General features: G+C 41.1%; 1 protein-coding gene across 1 annotated transcript in view; it reads right to left on the bottom strand.

The window, feature by feature from the left end:
- Positions 1–921: 921 nt before the first annotated feature.
- The window catches only part of irs1 (insulin receptor substrate 1), a 22,211-nt gene continuing 775 nt past the window's right edge, over positions 922–22,357 (bottom strand). The window contains exons 1-2 of the mRNA XM_066666233.1: positions 19,130–22,357; positions 922–4,142 (exon numbers count right to left, since the gene is read on the bottom strand). The exon at positions 19,130–22,357 is cut by the window's right edge and continues 775 nt beyond it. Coding sequence (XP_066522330.1) covers positions 4,138–4,142; positions 19,130–22,357 — 3,233 coding nt within the window. The 3' untranslated portion in view covers positions 922–4,137. The remainder of the gene's footprint in view (positions 4,143–19,129) is intronic.

The raw sequence follows: 22,357 nt of genomic DNA, 5'->3' as shown, positions 1-22,357 counted from the left end.
AGTTGCCAATCCACCTACCAATGTGTGTTTTTGGACCGTGGGAGGAAACCGAAGCACCAGGAGGAAACCCACGCAGACACAGGGAGAACACACCAAACACCTCACAGACTAATTCCAGCAGAGCCTCAATAAAGTGATACAATCTTAACTCTACCTGTCTTTTATTTCTGCATGTGTTGTATCTAATATTTGTTTAATGCTGTTATCACATTAGCTCTTCTTTACCAGCAGTCATTTTTGAACAGTGAATTATTCCTCTAAGGTGACAGCAGCTTGCTGAAAGTCATTGAGCTCTCTAGTAGCAACCTTTGGGCATAAAGTATACAACTAAATATTCCATGATGGCTATTGGCTTGAGCAGTTTTAGTAGGAAGTTTTGTTTGATGGACGGCAACACATTAAACACCTTCATTCATTGTGTTGTGATTCATCTCGATTAGGGTGGGTCCAGAGTTTATCTGAAATCCTGGGCACAAGTCAAAAGCACTGCTTCACCAATTCATTCACACCCGTGGGCAGTTTCACACAGGCCACTGACCCACCATGTGTTTGTTGAGGAAACCAGAGCACCAGGAAGAAACCCATACAGACACAGGGAGAACACAACACCCAGAGATCTTGAAGCTGTGTTGCAGCCCTTGGCACATTCATTGGAAAGTAGGATTTCTTTCTGTAGCACTGCTGTTAGTCTCTTTAAAAAATTCATTTTGTGTATGAAAGGGGATAAAAACAAATGGCCAATAAGTGTCTTTGTTTCTTCATTCTTTTTTCCTCTGTGCAGTAATGCAGTGAAGTTGCATCAAAACAGTTGTACACCATACATTTTGCAAATTCAAGTTCATTTACGGAAGCATTTTGTCATGTAGTGCTAATGAAGAAAGTATGAGACAAGGTTTTCAAAAAAAGATAACATTTTCTACTTTATTACAGAACAAGGTTCCAGAAAAATACAATTTTTTCTAAATAAAGGGGGAGGAGGAGGAGGATATACAGCCCTCACCTCACTGCTGGTGCTTTCTTACATTAAAACACATTAATCCATTCCCCTGTTTACACATACAATCCATTTTCCCTTCCCTACGCTGGTGTACTGTTGTCACTCATTGTTCATACACATTCATTCAGAACAATCAAACTGTGATCTTTTTGAACGATCTTTTCACCACACTTTAAGACGGTCCATTCTGTCTATTATCATTTTTTATACAATACAATATATATATATATATATACACAGTGGAAGACTGGTTAAGTTGTTTGGCCATATGTACCTTTACAGAGTTATGCGATCATTCAGTCTGGTTCTAAAAAGACAAAATATATATAAAACAGCAAAATAAAAACAAAAGCTTTGGCAGCAGCCTAGGTTACAGAGCACTACAGCCGTAGCCTACTGTGTTGGAGGAAAAACGCAAACGTACCAAGTTCCCACAGCGGGATATATCTGCACTCACTGAAAAATAAAAATAAAAAATAAAAAAAAAGGTTCTTGTTAGATAAATGACATCAAAGTCTTCAACGCACCAAACCCTTTAACCAAAATGTTATGAATTATACATTTAAACTATAAGCAATGATTTTGCATCAATAAACAGATACTTAAGACAGAAGACACAATCTCAAACAACTCAATTGTATCTCAAGTCAAAAAAAAAAAAAAGATAAATGTTAAATACTTAATGCAGATTCATGTCATATCTATATTCAGTAATGTACAGATTGTTCATCAGTTAACCCCTTCAGCAGCAAATGTGACACTTTTGAGACTATTCTTCAGTATTTTTGTTCTTTTTTTCATTCCTGTTGACATCATCCATACAAAACCAGGCAACAGGAAATACTTTTTTTTTTTGCAAAAATATATTCAAATGAAATCAATTGATCTAAAATAAGACATAAAAGAAATAAAGTTGCTAAAGATTTTACTGGCTTCCAAGGTTTAACAGCAATATCCTATAAATAATAGACTGATATCGCCACCTACAAAACAGACATCGGTTCTGTTCACACTGTGGTGTTGTAAATAGAGTAAAGTATTACTACGGTCTACGGGGCCCTTAGCACGCTTCAATGCAGCCAAATACAATCAGATACCAGGTAAAAAATAAAATTCACATGAACATTTTATGGACTCCTCATGTGTCATAGAACTTCAAAGGTACCATTTTTAAAAATGTATTTATATTTCCCCTCCAAAAAAATCTAAATGAACTTCATGGCCACGTATTCTAAAAGGCTAACAAAGATTGGAGACCTGTGGCCATGAATTACACGCCATGTGCTTGTTCATGTTTTTTTAATAAATCTGTTCTTTTAAAGCAACACTAAGTAGTATTATTACCTAAAAATAACCAGAGGGAGAAGAGAGAGACTGTCGCTGCAACTCTGGGCTCTCTGCACTGCAGAAACTGCGCTATGTACCTTCTGGTGGAGGGTAGGGAACACCACCCTGCCAATGATTTCAGACCAGAGCTGTAAAAGTGAATTCCACACTGCAACAGTAAGCAACCTTACCTGGTGTTGCTTTAACGAACCTGAGTGACTAGTAAAGCTAGTCAGTTAACAGTATTGAATAATATTACACCATGTTAACCGCTAACTTACTATTCATTCCATTTATTGCTTTTCATTACAGTTCTCCTCTTATTAAAATGATAAGCAATCGTACAACTGTTACGAATAAGTCTGTGCACCACAGTTAAGGCATTTTCTTCACGGAGACACAAAACTACACTGAATGTGTGTGAATAAGTTATGGAAACAGTATCCGTTACGAAGAGGTGATCAAGATGCCGTACCAAAACAGAGGCTCCGCAAAGAGTCAAAAAGTTTGATTACTCAAATTATTCTGACAAAAGTAATAAAGGGGCTGGGGATCACAGTGTGTGTATGTGTGTGTGGCAGCGTGAGGTTGTTTATGCATCACAGTGCATTAACACATTATATATGTGTGTGTGTGTGTGTGTGTTTGTGTGTGTTTTCCCCTAAAGTCCTGAGTTAGGGGATTTGGCTGGTAGAGATCAGTTCTGTATTCTCAAGTGCAATAGCATTTGAGAGATATATTGCATCGCAGATAAACAGAAAGAGTCCTGTCAACAACAAATCACAAAAAACAACATTAGAAGTGTTATATTATAATACACAAACTCATACAGCATCCCTGTGCAAAGCATTGCTGTACGTCTGACTGTCGAGTCCTACCAGCAACATAAATACAATTGGACTATTAAATAGTACCATAGCCATAGGGATGGCAGCACCACTATTAGGAAAATATCATAAAGTACCATCACTTTAACTTAGAGACCTGCTGCTGTCGCAGTCCGTACAAAGTGTTAACACAGTATGAACGTGGAACAGTGATGCATAAGAACTCCTGTTGATGGATGAGGTCTGCACGGTGAAGCCGAGGGGTCAGAAAGTGTCTCTTTCAGTGGAAGCGCTGATCTAGGATCACCCTGCCATGTGCACAGATGCGTTATGTTAAATAACAAGCCAAAAAATCACAGCCAGAAGTCATCGCCTGCGATAACAAAACCGTGGCGGGGTTTATCTGTGGAAATTGTCAACATTGTGCCACATTTAGACTTTTTAAACAAACAAGTGAATATGAGCTTTGAACTTGCTGAAAAATTGTGCCTTGTTTTATAAAACAAAATAAAATAAATCAACAGAACACCCCACAGACGTTTGCCAGTTCTTTAGTCGTTCTTAATATGGAACCAAGCCAAAAAAACCTAAGTGCAGACACAAAGCTGACAACACAGAAGCTAAATCCATTTTAAATGACTACACAAGTACAGAACTCACTTTAAATATTACAGAAAAATGACTGACTCTCCTTAGAATTAAAAACCAAGATCCTAGATCAGCGCTGCCACTCTGAGGTGTTTATCCATGGGACCTCTGGTCCTGAGGGAAGCAGATTGTTGTGAGAATTGCGGTCTGTGAAATCCAGAGCTGGATGAGGTCACAGAGAGTGTACTGAGGTCCAGTTTGTAGGTATCTTTTATCACTGAGGTTCCAGGGTAATCCATGGTCCAAGTTGTTGAGGTTGGTGGTGTGTGGGTTCCCAAGTCCAGTTTATGGCAGAGAAAGAACAAATCTGACTGGTGGAGAGATGTAGTTGACTGCTTTTCACTCTGTTGGTGAGAAAAGGGGAAAAATAAAAAGAGAAGGAACAGTTAGATAACCAAAGATAAACACAAAACCCCCTCTGAGATTGCATTCGTTTTTCTGGGGGATATCTGGAATAAGAATTTTACACCCCTCCACTGTGATAAAACTCTCACATCCGGACGGCAATGAAAAACTAGAGGATGACTCAGTTTCCAGTTACTGAATTATAGCTTGTTGCCACTTGATTACAAGCAGCACTATATACCTGCAGCAGTCGTTATAATCACTCCTTATATCAGCCTGCGTCCTCTCCCTTTATCATTGATTTGTTTGATTTTATTTTTTTCTGATAACGCTTTCCCATTGGAGCTTTTTACACCTTCACAGCTTCAGTAACTCTTCCATTTTCATATTGTTTCCTTGCTCCAAAAATATTTTCTGGGTGTATCTATGGAAATGCGTGATCTGAGGCTAAACGCGGTGCGCAGCAGGGCCCAGACTCTTATTTTATCCAACGCGAGACAAAATCTGCCGTTAAAACGTAAAGGTTTGCATCCGGACAGGGTTAAAATCATCAGATGACTGCTGAGTTCAGTGAAAACAGTGACAACAGCCTGTAATTTTCTCAAAGGATGTCAGGGGCAAAGAAGACATGGCTGATTTAAACAGAAATAAAACTACAGAGGACACCCTTATAAAAAGAATTAACCAAGGACCCCATGGAAATATAATCCCTTAAAGAGCTTAAGACACTAAACACCTGGGGAAATTTTACTTATCCCAGAAGAAAGAAAAATCCAAAAGGACATCTTAAAATCTCAGTAGTTTCTCCCGAACAGCGAGATCAAATGGAAAGACGAGAGATTTTAGTCTCCTGCTGCTGAAATGTGTCTCCTGAGATAAAGACCTCTGTAATCGCTGGCGTTTTAGTGGAGATCTCAGTCAAGTCACAATCTCTGCTCAGATTTGCCAAATTACCTAAACCCTACACTCTACACATTATCTCTCCTTTATAGCTCTCTCATGCCTCCTTTTTTTCCCCCTCCCTTAAGGAATTGTAGGAGAATCACAGTTAAGTCCCTGAGCCATTACAGAGCAACTGATGAGCAATATATGACTGGAATGACAAAGAAAAGAAAGAGTTCAAGATTTGATTTTAATTTATTTTAACAGTCGAATGCTAAAGAGGTGGCTTTTATAAAACCCTATATGACAAGACTGCACGATACAAGCTCAGGAGAGAAGTGCCCATCACAAACTGGCAAATAAGAGCAATCAGATGAGTCTCAACACCATGCGCCCTCTCTCACTTTCTCCTCGACTAGTGTTTACTCCACTGCCATTCCTCACTAGCCCGCTAGCTGAATCAGCCCACAGAGGAGATACAGGACTGCTGGCGTGTCCCCGGACACACTCCGACACAGACCCAGAGAGAGAGAAGCTCAAGGTTGGTGACATCACTGGCTCACCCCGCAGCCAACAACCCCCTCGTCCTCATTCATGAACTTGTGTGCTGTTGTGGCCGAATGAGCCGCTCCCTCCCGCGGCCTCTTGAACTGTTAATCCACTCAGACGCACAACAGCTCAGACAGACAACACACACACCAATCTCCTAGTGTTTATATTACATAACATGTTCCCTGGCTGTTATTCAAACATCAAGGGAAGGACATTCGGTGGAAAGACAGAAAAACACGGCGCATCTCGGCCATCGTTTATGTGACGCATGAGCTGCAGAGCTTCACTGAATCCTCATTTTAGTCTCACCTTGTCCAAGACTGCTGCGTAAGTGGAAAACCACAGGAACAGTAAGAGTTCGTGTGCATGTCCCTGAGACTGTGTGAAGCTGCTTTAGGACGGCTGACACATTGTTTACAGGACATTTTTTTATACAGAGAACTGCATTCTCAGGACTTTGGAGGTCAGGTGACTTTGGAGTGAAGCTGGGGTTTGGCCAAATAAAGATGTGTTCAAACTGTTTGAGCAGCATCAGCAGAACAAGTAATACATTACTATGACGACCATGTGGAACTTTGTCATTCTGTCTCTATGGAGAACATTTTCAATTTACAATAATGTTGTCTCACGGCAAGTTTTAGGAGAGGCTGTAACACACACAAAGAAATTCAAATAAATATTATCACTACTCACTATAGATTTTTGCCCAGTGATGTTTGCCTTACTTCACACACACACACACACACACACACACATATATATATATACACATCACATATATACATCAATGGCAAAATTCCAGTTCCACTCCATTTATTTTCAGTGGTGTTTTTTTTTAGCTTGATACAGAAGTCTTCTATACAACAACTGCAACTGACAAATATAAACTGCAAACTTCACTCCATGACATGGAAAACCACAGCGCCGCTGTGACAATCAGTTTCACTCAGAGTCGAAGGAGAGCTGCTGGAGGATGTGGGGCCCAAGGCGGAGGTATCATTAGACACCATTAGGGCTTAAAAGGAGAAGGCACATATTTGTTTATTCTGGTGCGAGTACAGCTGCACTGGGCCCCACCACACAGCTACACTCCAACCGTCCTGGGGCAGGAAGATGGAGGGAAGCCACACAACAGGCTTCAGAGAACCCAACAGTGGCCCTCAACAGTCCTGGGCCTCAGCATCAACCCAGAGTTAGTGGGGTTAGTGTGTGTTGTGTGTGTGTGTGTGTGTGTGTGTGTGCGCGGGGGTGGTGAAGATATGTTAACGTAGTAACTGTCAGCAACTATCACACTGTAGCTAAAATCAGCATAAAACTGAGGGAATATGAAACAAATAAATAGTGAATAAGCAAAATTGTTAATAAACAACTAAAAGTGTTACGCAATCTCTTCATTTAAATGAATGGTGCCCACTCGTTTTGGTTCCATTTCCTGATATTTGACCCTAAAGAAAATATTTCTTTAAAATTGTGGAACTCATGGTGCACATGGACTGGTTCTGAGTGACAAGGTGAAATACTGTGGGGTAATTGAGCTTCTGTCACTGTCACAGGGGTGGACCTTATCCACAAAGGGCTGGTGTGGCTGCTGGATTTTAGTCCATTTTGAGAGAGCACATCTCCTTTAATTAGTCAGTCTCAGTAAAACAACTGATCATGCAACATCCTGGTTGGTTGGAAGAAAAACCAGCAGCCACACCGGCCCTTTGTGGATAAGATTGCCCACCCCTGCTCTAGACTCTGCGCTGCAGAAACTGCTTTATATAACTTCTAAAGGAGGGTTAGAAACCACCCCATCCCCCTCTCCCTTTGATTTCAGTACAGAATTACACTCAGCAACTGTAGGGGAGCTCAGGTTTAAATTATGACACAAAAATTAACAGATTTTTTTATTTATTTATCTCCATCATTGACTTAATATATAAATTAAGGCCGGCATGGCAGGCAGTGTCGCTGTCACACAGTTTCAGAGTCCTGAGGTTGTGGGTTCAAGCCCTGCTCCGAGTGACTGTGAGGAGTTTTATGTGTTCTCCCAGTGTCCGCGTGGGTTGCCTCCAGTGGTCCAAAAACACACACTGGTAGGTGGATTGGCGACTCAAAAGTGTCCGTGGATGTGAGTAAATGTGAGAGTGTGTGGTGCCCTGCGAAGGACTGGCACCATCGTGACCCTGAGCTGGATAAGCATTTAAAGACAATAAATGCATAAATTAATATATTCAACTTAGATTTGTAGATTCCACCTTAAAAATGTGAGTGAGGAGATGTGGGTGCAGCATGAAGCAGAACATGAAGTAAGCCACAGCTCAGGAAAGAGCCTGGGCCTCACTGAAGATCTGGAGGGAGCTCAGAGCAGGTCTAGACCTCAGCTCAGTGCAGCAGCGGTTTGAGTGAAACCTCATCTCTAAATACAGCAGCGTAAGGAGGCAGGACCTTGCAGCGCAGCACTGAAAAACATGAAAGTCCTCCTCACATCTCCGCAGCAGGCACTTTTATAGGACCCACCATTTTTAGAGGCGCGCTCCTTTTTACTTAGAAAACCAGCGAGCTGGAGGAAATTGCAGAGGGTGAAATTAAAAGCCACTGGCCTGTGCAAACATGACGCGAAAGAGAAGAAAGGGATATGGCGCTCAAACACACAGCCCCGCCTCCAAACTCACACAAAGTGGGAGGTGCTAAAGCATGATGTACGGAATTTTGGGAAGAGCCTTTTAAGGGAAACGGATCACTTCTCCTTGGCATTGGTCAGACGGATATAGAAATCCCTGTGCCAGGAGAAACAGTTCGCTGTGCTTCTGTGACACAATAACAAAGCTTTCTTTAGGGTTCGACGGCAATCCTTACATCATCCTGGAGAACGCGCTTGTTTTAAATTACCCGTACTTGCCCTAGCCGAAATATAAAGTAATCATATTTTCAAAATCAGATCTGATAAACAATTAAAAAAGGTATTTAATGGCACAAACTGCAGGAAATTTCTAAATAATCGCTGCTAAACTATTATGACGGTGCTACAGCTTACGAAGCACTTTAGAGGACAAGTTGACGATGATAAAGCAGCGAAACTCGATGTTCACCAGCCCACACTATTAAAAGCAAAAGTGCTACAAAGGGTGCTTTGAGCTATGCAATAGAAGAACCACTTTTGTTTCCATAAAGAACCAGAAACACACGTTTAAGGTATACAAATGTATCAGTCGATCTTAATTATTAGCAAAAATAGTTCTTTATGGAAACAAAATTGGTGTTGTGCAGGCTTTACACATGCAAACCATAAACATTCATTTAATTAAAGTTTATCCTCTATTTCAGCTGTTATTAGAGAGCTTTATTGGTCTGATTGTGTAATGTTTCCTGTAGTGTTCATGCAGTGGTGAAGGCTCATTACAGAGAGTAACCCCATATATGGGTGTGAGAGAGGAGTGGTGCTCATCTTCCAACAGTTTAATACATTGTCATTCAGTCAGTCTCTCTCTCTCACACACACACGACCTGAAATTACGAAGACAATTTTAGCATGATCTCACTCACACACATTATATATATATATATACACACACACACACACACTGGGGATACTGTTACAGATGTGTGACCACAGTATGTGCTCCTACTGACGTCAACACACAGGTCATATTCACAGAGAGGGAACATTTGGCACTTAGGGAAGTTTAAAGACACACACACACGCAAAACTGTTTGAATCCTAGACAGTTTTCTGAAATTTGCCAAATTTCCCACTCATTAATTTGCACACACATGTACTTTCAGTGAACGCGCACACACACTCACACCTCAAAAATGTCACTACAGTAGCTGCTTTCCAGCACATCCACTTTAAACAGAGCGCTTCACACCCAGACTAACGCAGGGTCGTGGTTTCCATGAAACACTACACAGAGTTACTGAGGATCTGAGCTCTCCACACACCTGACTTATTTCATAACAAACACAGACATTCCGTACATAGATTTAGCTTTTACATTTATGTACATTCTTTTGAGGTATTGTAGTTTTCTAGGTATTCTTAAAGCTTATTTTGGGTATCTGGAAAACACACACACACACACACACACACAAAATAAGAAAATCAGTTTGATTTTGAGGCTTTGTACAATTAGTGTTAGGCTCACAGCGTTAAAACAAAAAACATCCATGGTCCACTGCTTATCCACGTCCGGGTCGCGGGGTAAACAGTAAAGAGTAAAGGAACCCAGACCTCCTTCTCCCTAGCCACTATAAAATGATTATAAAATTTTATAATATTCTGAGAAACAATTTGGAATAATATTGAGATTAAAGTCATATTTTAAATTTAAATTCAAATTTAAAGTCTTTTTTTAATGAAAATGTCTGAAAGTTTGTGGTGTGTATTCAGGGCAGAGTGTGTAGTGTGGGGGACTAACAACGATCAAGCTCAGAAACATCTGAAAAATGTCATTGTTTGCTGGGTGTCTCACGTTTTCAACAGAGGACAGAATTCTTAAAATTGTGTAGCTTGGGTCAGGAATAACTGAAAATGAACAGTAAAATTACAAATATATAACATTTTCAAAAGGCAAAAAAAAAAAAGTGATGTAATGTAAAATTGGATGTAAGAGAGTAGTAAGTAGTTGGTCACGAAAGTGTGCGTTCATGTCTGTGGCAGTAAAAAACTGTCAGTGAGCAAATAAATGTTCACCAATACGCCACAGATCTCATACAGCACAGAAACAAGCAAAGAGAGGGGATGGTTTCCTACCCTCCTCCAGACGTTACACAGTGCAGTTTCTACAGTGCTGAGCCTGGAGTAGCAGTGAGAGACTCTATTCTCCCTATCACAGCTTAGTGCAGCATCACAGTGATTTTGAAGCTGTGATTGAAAGACAAAAATAACTGAACGATTATAATGTGGAAAGTTAAATTTAAAACTTAAATAATGTAAATACCAAACAAACAAGGATCACATCCTTGTCAACAATAAAAAAAATAAAAATAGTATGGACACTCATTTCATTCAGTAGGAGAACAATAAGGATGTAATTAATTAACAAAAATGATTTTAGTTTAAATTTGTCTTTTGGCAAAGCAGTACTTTATCAAAACAACAGGATATAACTTTATACAGAGCTTCAGCTAAAATCCCATTCACAAATGGTAAGGATTTTGCTAAAAACCTTGCTAACACTATGCTAAAATGCCTTAATTTGGACTGAATTATTTATTTCAAGTGAGTGGATTTGCTTATCCTTTCAAGAGAGAGAGTTTTACAGTTGTAATCAGACTTAACAAAAGGACAGAGGGCCAGCACAAAAAACAAAGCCTCTGTATCAGCCTGTGTGTGTGTGTGTGTGTGAGTGATGTGGGAGAGACAGCGTATGCCAAATACCATTCCCTTTAGCAAAGGAAAAACTTCCCTCTGTCCACCCCCCCTCCGCAGAAACACACACACCAGATGTTTTGCCTACTTCAGCAAGTTGAGACACACACACACACACACACAGCTCCACACCTCTCATCCTCAAAGCAATAAACTGCCTGTGTACTTGAGACTCCTGCCACTCCTCCCTGTATCATCGTCTACTGAGCCCTGCTTTTAAGGTCCTTGAACTCACCAGTCATCATTCACCTAGATAAACGTAAAGGCTTTATTCTTTACTAATTAATGTGTTCTTCTGCTTATAAATAAGCAATTAATCAATTAATTTTAAAACCAAGTGAATAGGTGCTAGTGTTCACGTGCTGACCTTGTACTCACAACGTTTAAGACTGACCCCTGAGGAGAGGAGAAGTATCTGTAGCATTCACAGGTGTATACACGCTTCAAAAGTGAACAAAGGAAACAAAGAGCTGGAACAGAGAGGGCCACGCTGCTGAGTTACTGGGAGAAAACGTCGAAAGAGAAGGGGAGCAGACATGCCTGAGCGGACACTCCGGAGAGAAACTTTCCACTGCCGCTGCTGTGACCTCAGAGATGAAGGAGAATTCAGACACACACACACGTGTGGCGTTCTCTTTCATTGGAACTTGCTGTCACACACACACACACATTTCAAATCAATGCGAGCAGCTGTCTAGAATACTATTTACAGTTTCAAAAGAAAAACACAAGCAAACGCAAACAAGGCATTCTCAAAGCGCCAAGCTAGTTCACTGTGGCTTTGTCTGGAACTTCTCCAGAGAGAGAGAGGTGAAACGAGGACACAGTGATGAGGGATCCAAGTGGGCCGTGAGGAACTCATCCAGACCAGCGGAGCAGGGCGGAGTGGAAGTTCTCTCCCTCTCGTCTCTCTCTCTCTCACACACACACACACACAAATCAAAAGAATAGAGATCAAACAAGCACCCAAGAACCCAAAGATCAAAAGCAAATACATCTGCAAAAAAACACTCAACACACTCACCAAAAACCACCCAAAGCATTCTGCAGTCGGTCGGGGCACATCGTGCAATCAAGGCCAGGAGAAAACATCTGTCTAACTCTGACAGGACTGTTTTTTCCTCTTCAAATAACTCTGTCATGCCTCAGAACTCATTGAGGGCTCTGGCCCAGTTCAGCTCACTCAGCGACACTTAACGCCATGTAAAGCCACTTTCAGAGTCGTCAGATTGCTGCACCTTATACACTACACAACTTGTTTTTGTCCTCCACACTACACGACTCGGGGTCACGAATTACACCAGCTTTCACCAGGAGGGACCTCCAGTGACTGTCCCATGTGCTTTGTCACGAAAATACATGGGGAAATGATGTGATGCCACACTCAAGACAGAAGTCTTCCAAAACACCCAGAAACAAAAATCACAAGTTGTTTTTGTGCTGATTTGATGAAAAAAACTCATCTAAGAAAAAAGAAGAGTAAAACAGAACATGGGTAAGGACACAAAGGCAGCAGGTATTTTCTAGTGATGCACAATATATCAGTAGCTGATGTGTATTTTTTTTTTTGTTATTTTTATCAGCCTGTTATTGCCGGTTTAGTCGATTTTACAACCAATGCCTTGCTGCCTGTTTTGTGCTTGTGCATATGCACTTACCCATGTAATTACACAACTATTTCTACTGTGTGGACGTTTTTCACAGTTTCTGGGATTAAATTTCTCCTTTGTGAAAACAAATATAAAATATCTGCAACACTCAGTGTACACACATACAGACAGCAGTGTAAACACACACACACACACAGCAGGTTAAACGACAGTAAGATACACTCAACCACCACAGTGCAGGGACACTTCTTACATAAAACACCTAGAGTCATTCAGCGTCTGAATTTATTTCTGAAACACGATTAAAAAACTATTACAAATCTCCAAAACAAACCCGGTGCTGCACGAATTAGCGCCCCATTCAGTAGTAAATCTTTGATAAAAATATAAAAGAACTACAAATATTAAACTTAAAAAGATAAAATTAAAAAGTACAGAAATGTACAAAATCTGAAGAAAAGGCTTGTCCTATGACAACCTATGAAAAATAATTAGTCTTACTTTAATTCAATGTGAGTTTGCTTTAATTACAAAAAGATAAGTATTGGTTATTAATATCGGTATTGATGCATTGTGCTAGGTGTAAAGTTTGGTGGAGGAGGGGGGTTATGGCCCGGGTTGTTTTTCAGGAGTTGGGTTCTGCCCCTTAATTCCAGTAAAAGGAACTCTTAATGCATTTGCACACCAAAAGGTTTTGGATAATTTCATGCTCCCAACTTTGTGGGAACAGTTTGGGGACGGCCCCTTCCTGTTCCAGCATCACTGTGCACCAGTGCACAAAGCAAGGTCAATAAAGACATGGATGAGTGAGTTTTGTGTGACCTCCACCTGATAGAACAATTTTGGGATGAATTAGAGCAGAAACTGCGAGCCAGGCCTTCTCTCCAACATAAGTGTCTGACCTCCCGCCTTAATACTCCTGCACGCCCCCCTTTGGGAACTACTTTCCTAGAGCAGTCTAATCAACTATAAACTGAGACAGAAGATGCAGTAGTTCTCTTGTCAGTTACTAGCCATTTAAACGTCACAAAAAAAAACCTCACAACTGAGTCTACAACGCCAAGTGTTCTCCAGTGCCAGTGGCCACAATGCAAACCATAATCAAAAAGAACAAGGAGTTCCACACTTAAAAACCACAAAAGACACAGTAGAAAGCCAAAAACTGACACCTGAACTGGCAAGAAATGGTAGCGCAAGAGGCCAAGAAGAGGCAAAGATCTGACTACAGCCATGCTGATAAATATGAGCGATACTGATTTGCCCTCATCTCAACACAGACCATCCTGGGGACACTGCACATGGCTGTTCTCTATGGGTGTCAAAGGCTTTCGCCAAAGCTCATTTGGAAAAAGAAGGAAGCAATTGGTTATCAACTGTGTTGTGAGGCGAGGGTCTTTTGGGTTTTTTTTGACACATGGCTGTGACTTTTATTTGGTAAAAAAAGAAGAAACATTCAACCCCAAAAAACACCAAGAATTACACAGTTAAGCGTGGTGGTGGGACATGTACTTGTTTCTAAAACTTTCAAAAACTCCCTTCTACAACTATACCAGTTCCGAACTTTGAGCTATCATTAAGATGCTTTTGAGCAAAGAATTTTTATCTAGCTGGAGATTAAGATTTTAGGAAAAAAATCTGACAATCAGCAGAAATTCAAAGTCTTGGAAAATACTGGAACTTCCAACAACATAATGATCAAAAACATAAGAGTAAAAACAACAATAAACCATACCCCAATACCATTGAGAATCTGTGGAAGAAATTAAGACCAGTGTAACAGCAAAAAAGTCCTCCTTACTGAAAAGGAGTATAAATAATTTTGGACATGGCCTTTTTGTAGAAAGGTATTTAATAAAATTTTTTTTTAAAAAGTCAAGCAAAAGCAAAAATGTATTATTTATTTATAATTACTTTTGCATTTATAACTCTAGCAAAGTGTTTTACTGTCTTGTGTCCCTTGTTTTATTTCCAGTCAGAAGAAATAGGTTAAATAAAAATTCACTATAAATCAAAACTGGTATTAATACCATCTCACAAACACAGACCAAAGCAATGCAAATCTGAGTACAATCTAAACAGGTATTTGACCTGAATCTCTCTCTTGTAAATCTCTTGTAAAGACACAAAAGACCAGGTACTTCTCAATTCACATATTCCAGACCATGAGAGCCCTCAGCAGACACACTTACATATAATCTCAACACTGAGAAATTAAGCATGTGTGAAACACACACACTTCATATTAATAAACTAATGTATTAATTGATAATCAATAATAAAATAAAAATCCAATACACAACATTCCTCAACACCAAGGCTGTAAAGATCCAAATAATTCAATTATACTGAAATAGTATATTAGTAGTAAATTATTCATTCAATGCACCATCTACTCTGACTATTCCATGAAATCTGAATAATTCTGGAACAATTCACAATTATATTTAAAAATACACAATGCACACATGCACCATTTCAACTTACTTCAAAAGTATTCCAAGTATTAAAATTTAGGCTAAAAACAATATGAACCTGTATTTTATTGTAAATTATGATCAAGTTAAGGAATCCATTATCACTACACAGTGCTTTATGTATTTTTTACCCAAGTAACCCACCTCATGTTTAAGAGAACTATTTATTACATTTCAAATCTAATTTTGTAATATATTCTACATTTATAATCTGCTCAATCAGAAGTTCTCCTCTCTTAATGACTCTCTCTGCCTCATATCAGAAGAAGATAGTAGGAGTCAGAAAAGGAAAGATCAGGAGAAATCAGAGCTCAGTCAACAATGAGCCCCCAGCACAGAAGGCTGAATTGGGCGGAGTCTGCCATGGTCTCCACACCGACTCAGCCCACCAAAGAACCCTCTCACCCCGCCCCACCCCAAAGCCAGCCAATCAGCACACGGCTTTCTGTCGCTCCCGGCGTCTCAGACCACGGACCCTTAATCCACTGTGACAAGAGAAGAAAGAGCTTCGGCCGCGAGGTGACCATGGAGACGGCGGCGGAGGCAAGCAGCCACACGGGGGCATGGACCGGCGCCAAAAACACAGCCAATGACACACAACACAGGGTCTGCATCCTTCAGCAATTAATCTGAACACACACATATATAAACTCTCTCAGACACACAGCCAAAGAAACTAAAAGTAGATTGTGGCCTGCTGCATTTAAAAACACTTCAAATACACTTTAAAATATTCACTCACACTTTTAAAGAAAACCAATAAACTCCATTAATAGATTGCGTGATTAGTGCAGGAGGAGAGCACAGAATTACTACTGCTACTCTCAGAATTAAGGTATTAACTGGATGTAAACAAACAACTGAATTAACCTAATTATCCAATTACCTATACTTACAGAGCAGAGACACTCAAAATAAATGTCTGTGATGTCGACCATCTTACAGAATTATCTCAGCAATTCTTACGTTCACAATTTTAAGTTTTAACTTTTTATACATTTTTGAGGATGTTTCCTCACCATTTGCTGCTCTCCAGTCTGTGTGCACTGGAAATCAATCTTGTGTGTTTACGGAGCCCTGGTGTCTGTAAATTGGGGTGGGGGTGGGGGTCTCAGTCCAATATGCTAGGCTTTCTCTGGATCTGGACATTTCTTTTGTTTTTGATTTTAAATAACGTAGACACCCCAAAACATTGAAAATAATGAACCAAGATGAGGATGTTGCTCTACTCCTGCCCCTTAGATGGGTGACACTGACTTCAGATTGGGATTATCTGTTTCGGATTACTTAAAGTGGGAATGTCTCCAAATTCAGGAGATGGCTAACTGCATTACTGAAAATGCTACAAAATGTAACAAACATATCGTTCCACTTTAAAAACACAGAACTTCTGAACATAAACCAGAGAGAACAGAATTTCCCTACAGTCATAGATGTCTCATTAATAACATAAAATAATGAACTTTCAGTCCATTTTGTAAATAATCCCTGAAAGGGTGTTTTTAAATACATAAATATTTAAAAACACCCTTTCAGGGATTATTTACAAAATGGACTTTAAGGTTGTCATAAAATGACATTTCACTAAAAGGACTGAATAAGAGAAGAGTCTAGAAATAATATTATACCTCTCAAGATCTTACTAAGCACAATGTTTTACTGAAGAAATTAAAAAATATTGCGCAGTTCAGTAATTTATCAGGAAGCATGTTTTATAAATGCCTAAACACAGCAGAAACAAAATTATATCTTATGTATACCTCACTTTTTGCATGGCTACGGTAATGAAATAATCTTCTAAAATAATGCAACACAAATCCATCTTCAACTTAAGGCTTATATGTGAAAGAGAAGAGGAAACTATGCTTTATACCAGAGCCTCATCTCAGCCATTTTAAATGAGGTTCCCCTTGTGCCTTCACCACAGCCACTAAAAAAACTCCTTCACCCTGTTCAGGCCTTGGCTCATGAAGGAAGAGGAAGAGAGAGAGAGAGAGAGAGAGAGAGAGAGGTTACATATGAGCAGGAGGTCAACTCTAAGAGAAGCACACTGCCCACTGCATCCATGTAGAAAATCAACTCTCAGCTCCCGCCACATTCACTACCTCACGAGGAGAGAGAGGTCTTTAGAGGCGAACACAAACAAACGTTTTGAAAATGTGGGTTCAACAACACTGAAACCCTTGCGCCATCGCCTTCTTCAAAACACACATTAGAAACATCTCAATTACTGGCTTCTCAAACAGGAGCTGCAGGGAGCATCTGTATATAAGCAACTATGTGATTTGAAACTGTTATGAGTTAAACATTAAATTGTGAAAACATTTATAAATGCCATTATTCAAAATATAATTAACACAATAAACAACTCTCTGCCACTAGCCTATATGTTCTATGAGTTATAAACATGTCAAATTACCAGAAAGTGTAAAGGAGCCTACAAATTTGTGATAGTAATATTAATATATTATATATTAATATTGACATAAGCCAAAATGCTTGTGTTTAACAGTGATTTTTATGTTTCTCGTTTGTTTCAGTTTTATGTGGCTTTTATATTGTTTATATAGATATTGGAATTATATTGTTTTGCCTGATAATAAGAAATATCATGATATAAATTTAGGCCACATTGTCCAACCCTGCATCATGCAAAAACGTCTGAAGACGTTTATTAGCAACTTCAGTTGTGTTGAGTGGGTTTAGTTACAGAACATGAGATATATTAACACACCACGGTAATGTGTGAGATACACAACAACCCTCTAACAACACAATGGGGAAACACAACTATTCTGTTTCACCTCCTCGAGCAGAAACACCCAATCAAGTTCAACTGTCAAAGTCAAAAACGGCACAAGGAACTCAGCAGCCAATGAGCTCTCACACCAGCACAGACCACACCCACTCAGCACGGCAACTCTTCTGGGTGTTTTATTGACTTTGTAGCTTTGTTGTGGATCATTTCTTTAGATAAATTATTTATTACATTTCTCATTTACTCATTTGACAAACTTGTTTACAAAAACAAAAATATACTAATTTTTTGTTTGTTTCTATTGGATGATTGAAACGTTAACATATAATATTTAATAACAATAAACTTACATTTTTATTTCGCTACAGTAGTACTTTATTTTTTTTAACAAAATATTTTTCATGTAACCAAAAAAATTTGTATCGCAAGGAAACTCTTAAATAATGTGACATTAATTTTACCTCTATACTGCCATCGCTGACCTAAAAAATAATTTTGCACTGCAGTAAAAACTTTGCTTATCCTTACAACTCAAAGAAAGAAACACACATATATATATATATATATATATATATATATATATATATATATATATATATATATATATATATATATATATATATACACACATACACGAATATGGGTTAAGCGGACTCACCAAGAGAGGAATTAAAATGTGAACATACTAATGGGACCTTGGTCAGAGTGTGGCTGCTTACTAAGAAACCCCCAGGGAGAGAGCACACATGAGGGTCTTGTCTTTCCTACAACACACTCAACTCATTCACAAAAAATGCTGATATAAATCAACTGCTGTATAAACACAACAGAGTCAACACTTACGGCTGATTCACTCTCCGACTAAACCACTCACTCTAAAGCATTCAGGAGCAAAACTCCTACACAAAGAATAACACGCTGTGCTTCAGCTTCTTAGTGACTCAGATGTGCTTAATGTGCTTGTATTCTCTGCTCTACCTGGAACAAGTGTAGGCATGCCAACCCAACTGTACCTCATTCACACGTTCATTTATTTGCATTCAGTGTCAGGCTGAGGGGAATAAAAGGTGCACAACACAACACCACCATCCCTCCTAACCTCCAGCCCCCACCCTCTGATCTCTGGTGATCTGGGATTTTCTTCTGAAAGCTCAAACTTTACACATGGCTGAGATAGGCCGTATAAACAATAACATGACATGAACATTCCTTAATGATTTCTGTGACACAATCTGCTAACTTTAATTACTTACTTCCCCATCTCTGGTTGCTAAGGGATTTTAAAAATGCAAGCAAAAGGGCAACAATCAAACAAACAAAAACACGCACACATTTAGTAACACACAACCCATACCTTCTCTGTGAGTGAGGTTTCCTCTGGTTTCATCGGCTTTCTGGAAACTTATACTGGCATAGGCACTGAGTTCGTCTGCCCCTCCTGTAGTTTCCAGCTCCGCCTGCCGCACCTGGAACAAGCTCCAGTCCGGAGCAGATTGCTCTTGGTTCTGTGCCAGATCCAGATCGATGTAATTCAGCCCGTTCTGAATCTGATGGGATAGGCTAGCAGCTGTCGTCATTTCTCTCCGTCCACTGGATGTGCAGGAAACTGGAGAAGAAGAAGAAGAAGAAGCAGCAGCAGCCGCCTCTACTGGCTTCAGCCAAACATTCTCAAAAGAGGCTGAGCTATGGCGTTTGACATCTTCCGACTGAAACCCCGCCACAGTACCTAAAGCCCCTTTAGTCGCTGTGGACGAGAATGTCTCAGAGCTGTGCCGTCTCCTGCCCTGTGGGTCGGCTCGAATAACTTTGGCACCCTGATCTCTCGGGGGGTTTGAATGTACCCTGGTGAAAGCACTGAGACCCGTAAGAGGACCAATAAGAACAGGCCGACCTGGACCAGCACGCAGAGTTGATATTTCATCATTAGGTGAATGTGAGCAGGAATGGGCTTCAGAGTCTGTTATAGAAGCATTCATGAGCATCATCTGAGAATTGGAAAAGGCTGAACAAGAGGCATCCAATTGCACGCTGATGTAATCACGTTCACGAATGCTTTCACAAGGTAAGGGGAGAGATGAGACAGAGGGCTCTGATGGAGAAACAACTGCGTAGTCAGAAAAAGAAGAACAAGTTGGGGTCTGTATCCTAGGGTTTGAGAGAGGGTTCCTTGGACCCAGCTGCATATTCATGTAGTCGGATGACGACTGCTCTAAGAGGGGGTCAGCACCACTACCTGTAAACACTGGTGAAAAAAGGGAAGCCAAGCTTGTTGAAAATGTTTTGTCATTAAACTCAATGTTGACATATTCGCCAGGGCTTTTGGGCTCAGGTGGAAAGGGGCTTTCCCGCATTCGAGGGAGAGTACTGGCTTTGTTAGTGTCCAGAGAGAGCCTCGTTGGTCTCGCGAGCCTAGAGTTGACTTCTGACCGTTTCGGCCGAACGGCAGGAGGGTGTGAGCTGCACTGACCACCCAGACTGTCACTGCTAGCTGAGGATGAGGAAGATTCTGGACAAATCAGATGGCTGGGTCCTAATGACAACCGTAAAGGACTCTGGTCTTGTTTTCTGCTGGCATGTTTGAACGAGCGGGGAAGGGAGAAGTAGGCGTATGCCGGCCTGGGAGGCTCATCTACTGGGTTAAAGTAGCAATCCGGTGGAGTTCCCGTTGTTGAACAGCTAGCAGGAGACATGTTTATGTAGTCGCCACATGAAGATGCTTTCCCCTCTGTGCTCTCTACTGAGAGCTTGGGATTGACACCATTGGTCCAAATCTTGCCGTAGTTTGTCGTGACATCAGGTGAGCAGCTACCACTTGGGGACATCATCATGTAGCCATTGGAGTCTACCCGCGAGTGCTGCCGTGGGTTGATGATCTGCTGAGGGGCTGAAACGCTTTTTGGACTCATAGGCATGTAGTCGCTGCTCTTTCCCGTTACCACAGAAGGGGCTACACCCGGTGACATAGGCATGTAGCCGTCGTCTTTGTGTTTGGGCTCACTGCTCCCCTCTGCTGGTGGCATTTCCAAACCCTCTTCAGAATACAAGCGCATGGGCACGAACGAGTTTCTATATGTTAATGAAGAAGACGAGGATGATGCCGACCGACTGTTGGTATATGTCGGGGTCATGACGGTGTACTCTTCCAGAGAAACAGCAGATGATTGTGAAGGGGTTTTCTGGTGACACACAGTTGGAGGCGAGGCTCCAGAAGAATGAGTTCTCTTTCTGAAACATTTCTCCAGCTCTGGCTCGTCCAGACGAGATGGCGTACCTCTGGACTGACTCCGTGACTGGCTCCCGGTACTAGATAACGAGCCAGGTTTGGCCATGCAGATGTAGTTATTCAGCTCCTCCTTGGCTGGAGGTGTGTGGCCAAGGGAGTCAGGGGTTACACTGCGGAAGGAGTTTCTAAAATCACAAGGGCTGGATCCATATTCGTCAGAGGATATGAAGCCCCCATCGCTGGGTGATCCTGAGATAGAAGCACTGGAACGTCTGGGAAAGAGGCAGTCAGACGTAGACCCATGTCCGCTAGTGCTGCTCGAGGAGAGGCTAACTGGGCTAATGGCTGAAGGGGAGCACCGTGACGAAGGCATAGGAATGGACTTGCTATGGTTCAATGGCGGATGGAGCCTGGATCCTCCTCTGTGCCTTTGCGATTGCGGCCGTGCCGTGCAAGGACTGCCAGGACTCCCATCTACAGATGCAGGCCTCGACATGGTGCCCTCTCCATCACTGGATGCTCTAACTCTGAACGAGTGACTGTGTTTGCCGACGCCTGCAGGAGATGTGGCTGTCACACTTTCTGCCCTGGACCGCCTTCCCAGTCCAACCTGGCTTGGAGGAGGGTTGTTGTGATGATGCCTGGTTCTAACTGGCACTGAAATGGGGTTGGAGCAGTTGGAAGAGGATTGGCTTTTGCTACGAGGTCGAAACTCTTCGCTCATTGCCTTCATAGCTTCTAAAATAGTTTCGTGCATGTTCTGAGCCACAACAGAGTCGTCAACTTGCATCCAAAACTCGCCGGGCCCGGTCACTGCAGACCTCCCAACTTCAATAAAGAAGAAATTTTCAGAGTGGCCACATCTTCGGATATTCATTAGTTGCAGCACTACCGCTGCTGCGTCTGAGTTCAGCTTCACAAAGCCTAAAGTCTTATTAGTCAGACAGAGTCTGTAAACTCCAGTTAAGTTCTTTGTCTGCCCGAGTCCCTTTGGTTTCAGTATAACCTGCCACACCTCTTTGAAAGCAGGACCCGGTGTAGCTCCCCCATAATTTTCATCCCCAGTTCCATTGCTACCGGCTTTTTCGTGGACCTTTCCTCTGTTATGAAGGTCCACCAGGGCTTGGTACCATGTATCCTGCTCCGGCTCACTGTCTGCAGCGATAGCAAAGTACTCGTCCTTGGTGTAAAGGGCCACAAGGTACTTGTTTTTGGAATCCGCTCTTTTGTTGATATTGAAGCAGCTCTCAAGTGGAATTGACCTTTTAGGAGTTCCAGATTTGTGTCTCCATTTCTTCTCGTTCTCGTAGTACTCCAGCCTGGAGGGTCCCGTAGAGCTTGCAGATCTCAGGACAAAAA

The sequence above is a fragment of the Hoplias malabaricus genome, chromosome 1 (genome assembly GCF_029633855.1).
Source record: "Hoplias malabaricus isolate fHopMal1 chromosome 1, fHopMal1.hap1, whole genome shotgun sequence".
NCBI classification, from domain to species: domain Eukaryota; kingdom Metazoa; phylum Chordata; class Actinopteri; order Characiformes; family Erythrinidae; genus Hoplias; species Hoplias malabaricus.
This window is presented reverse-complemented; position numbering and strand designations above follow the sequence as displayed.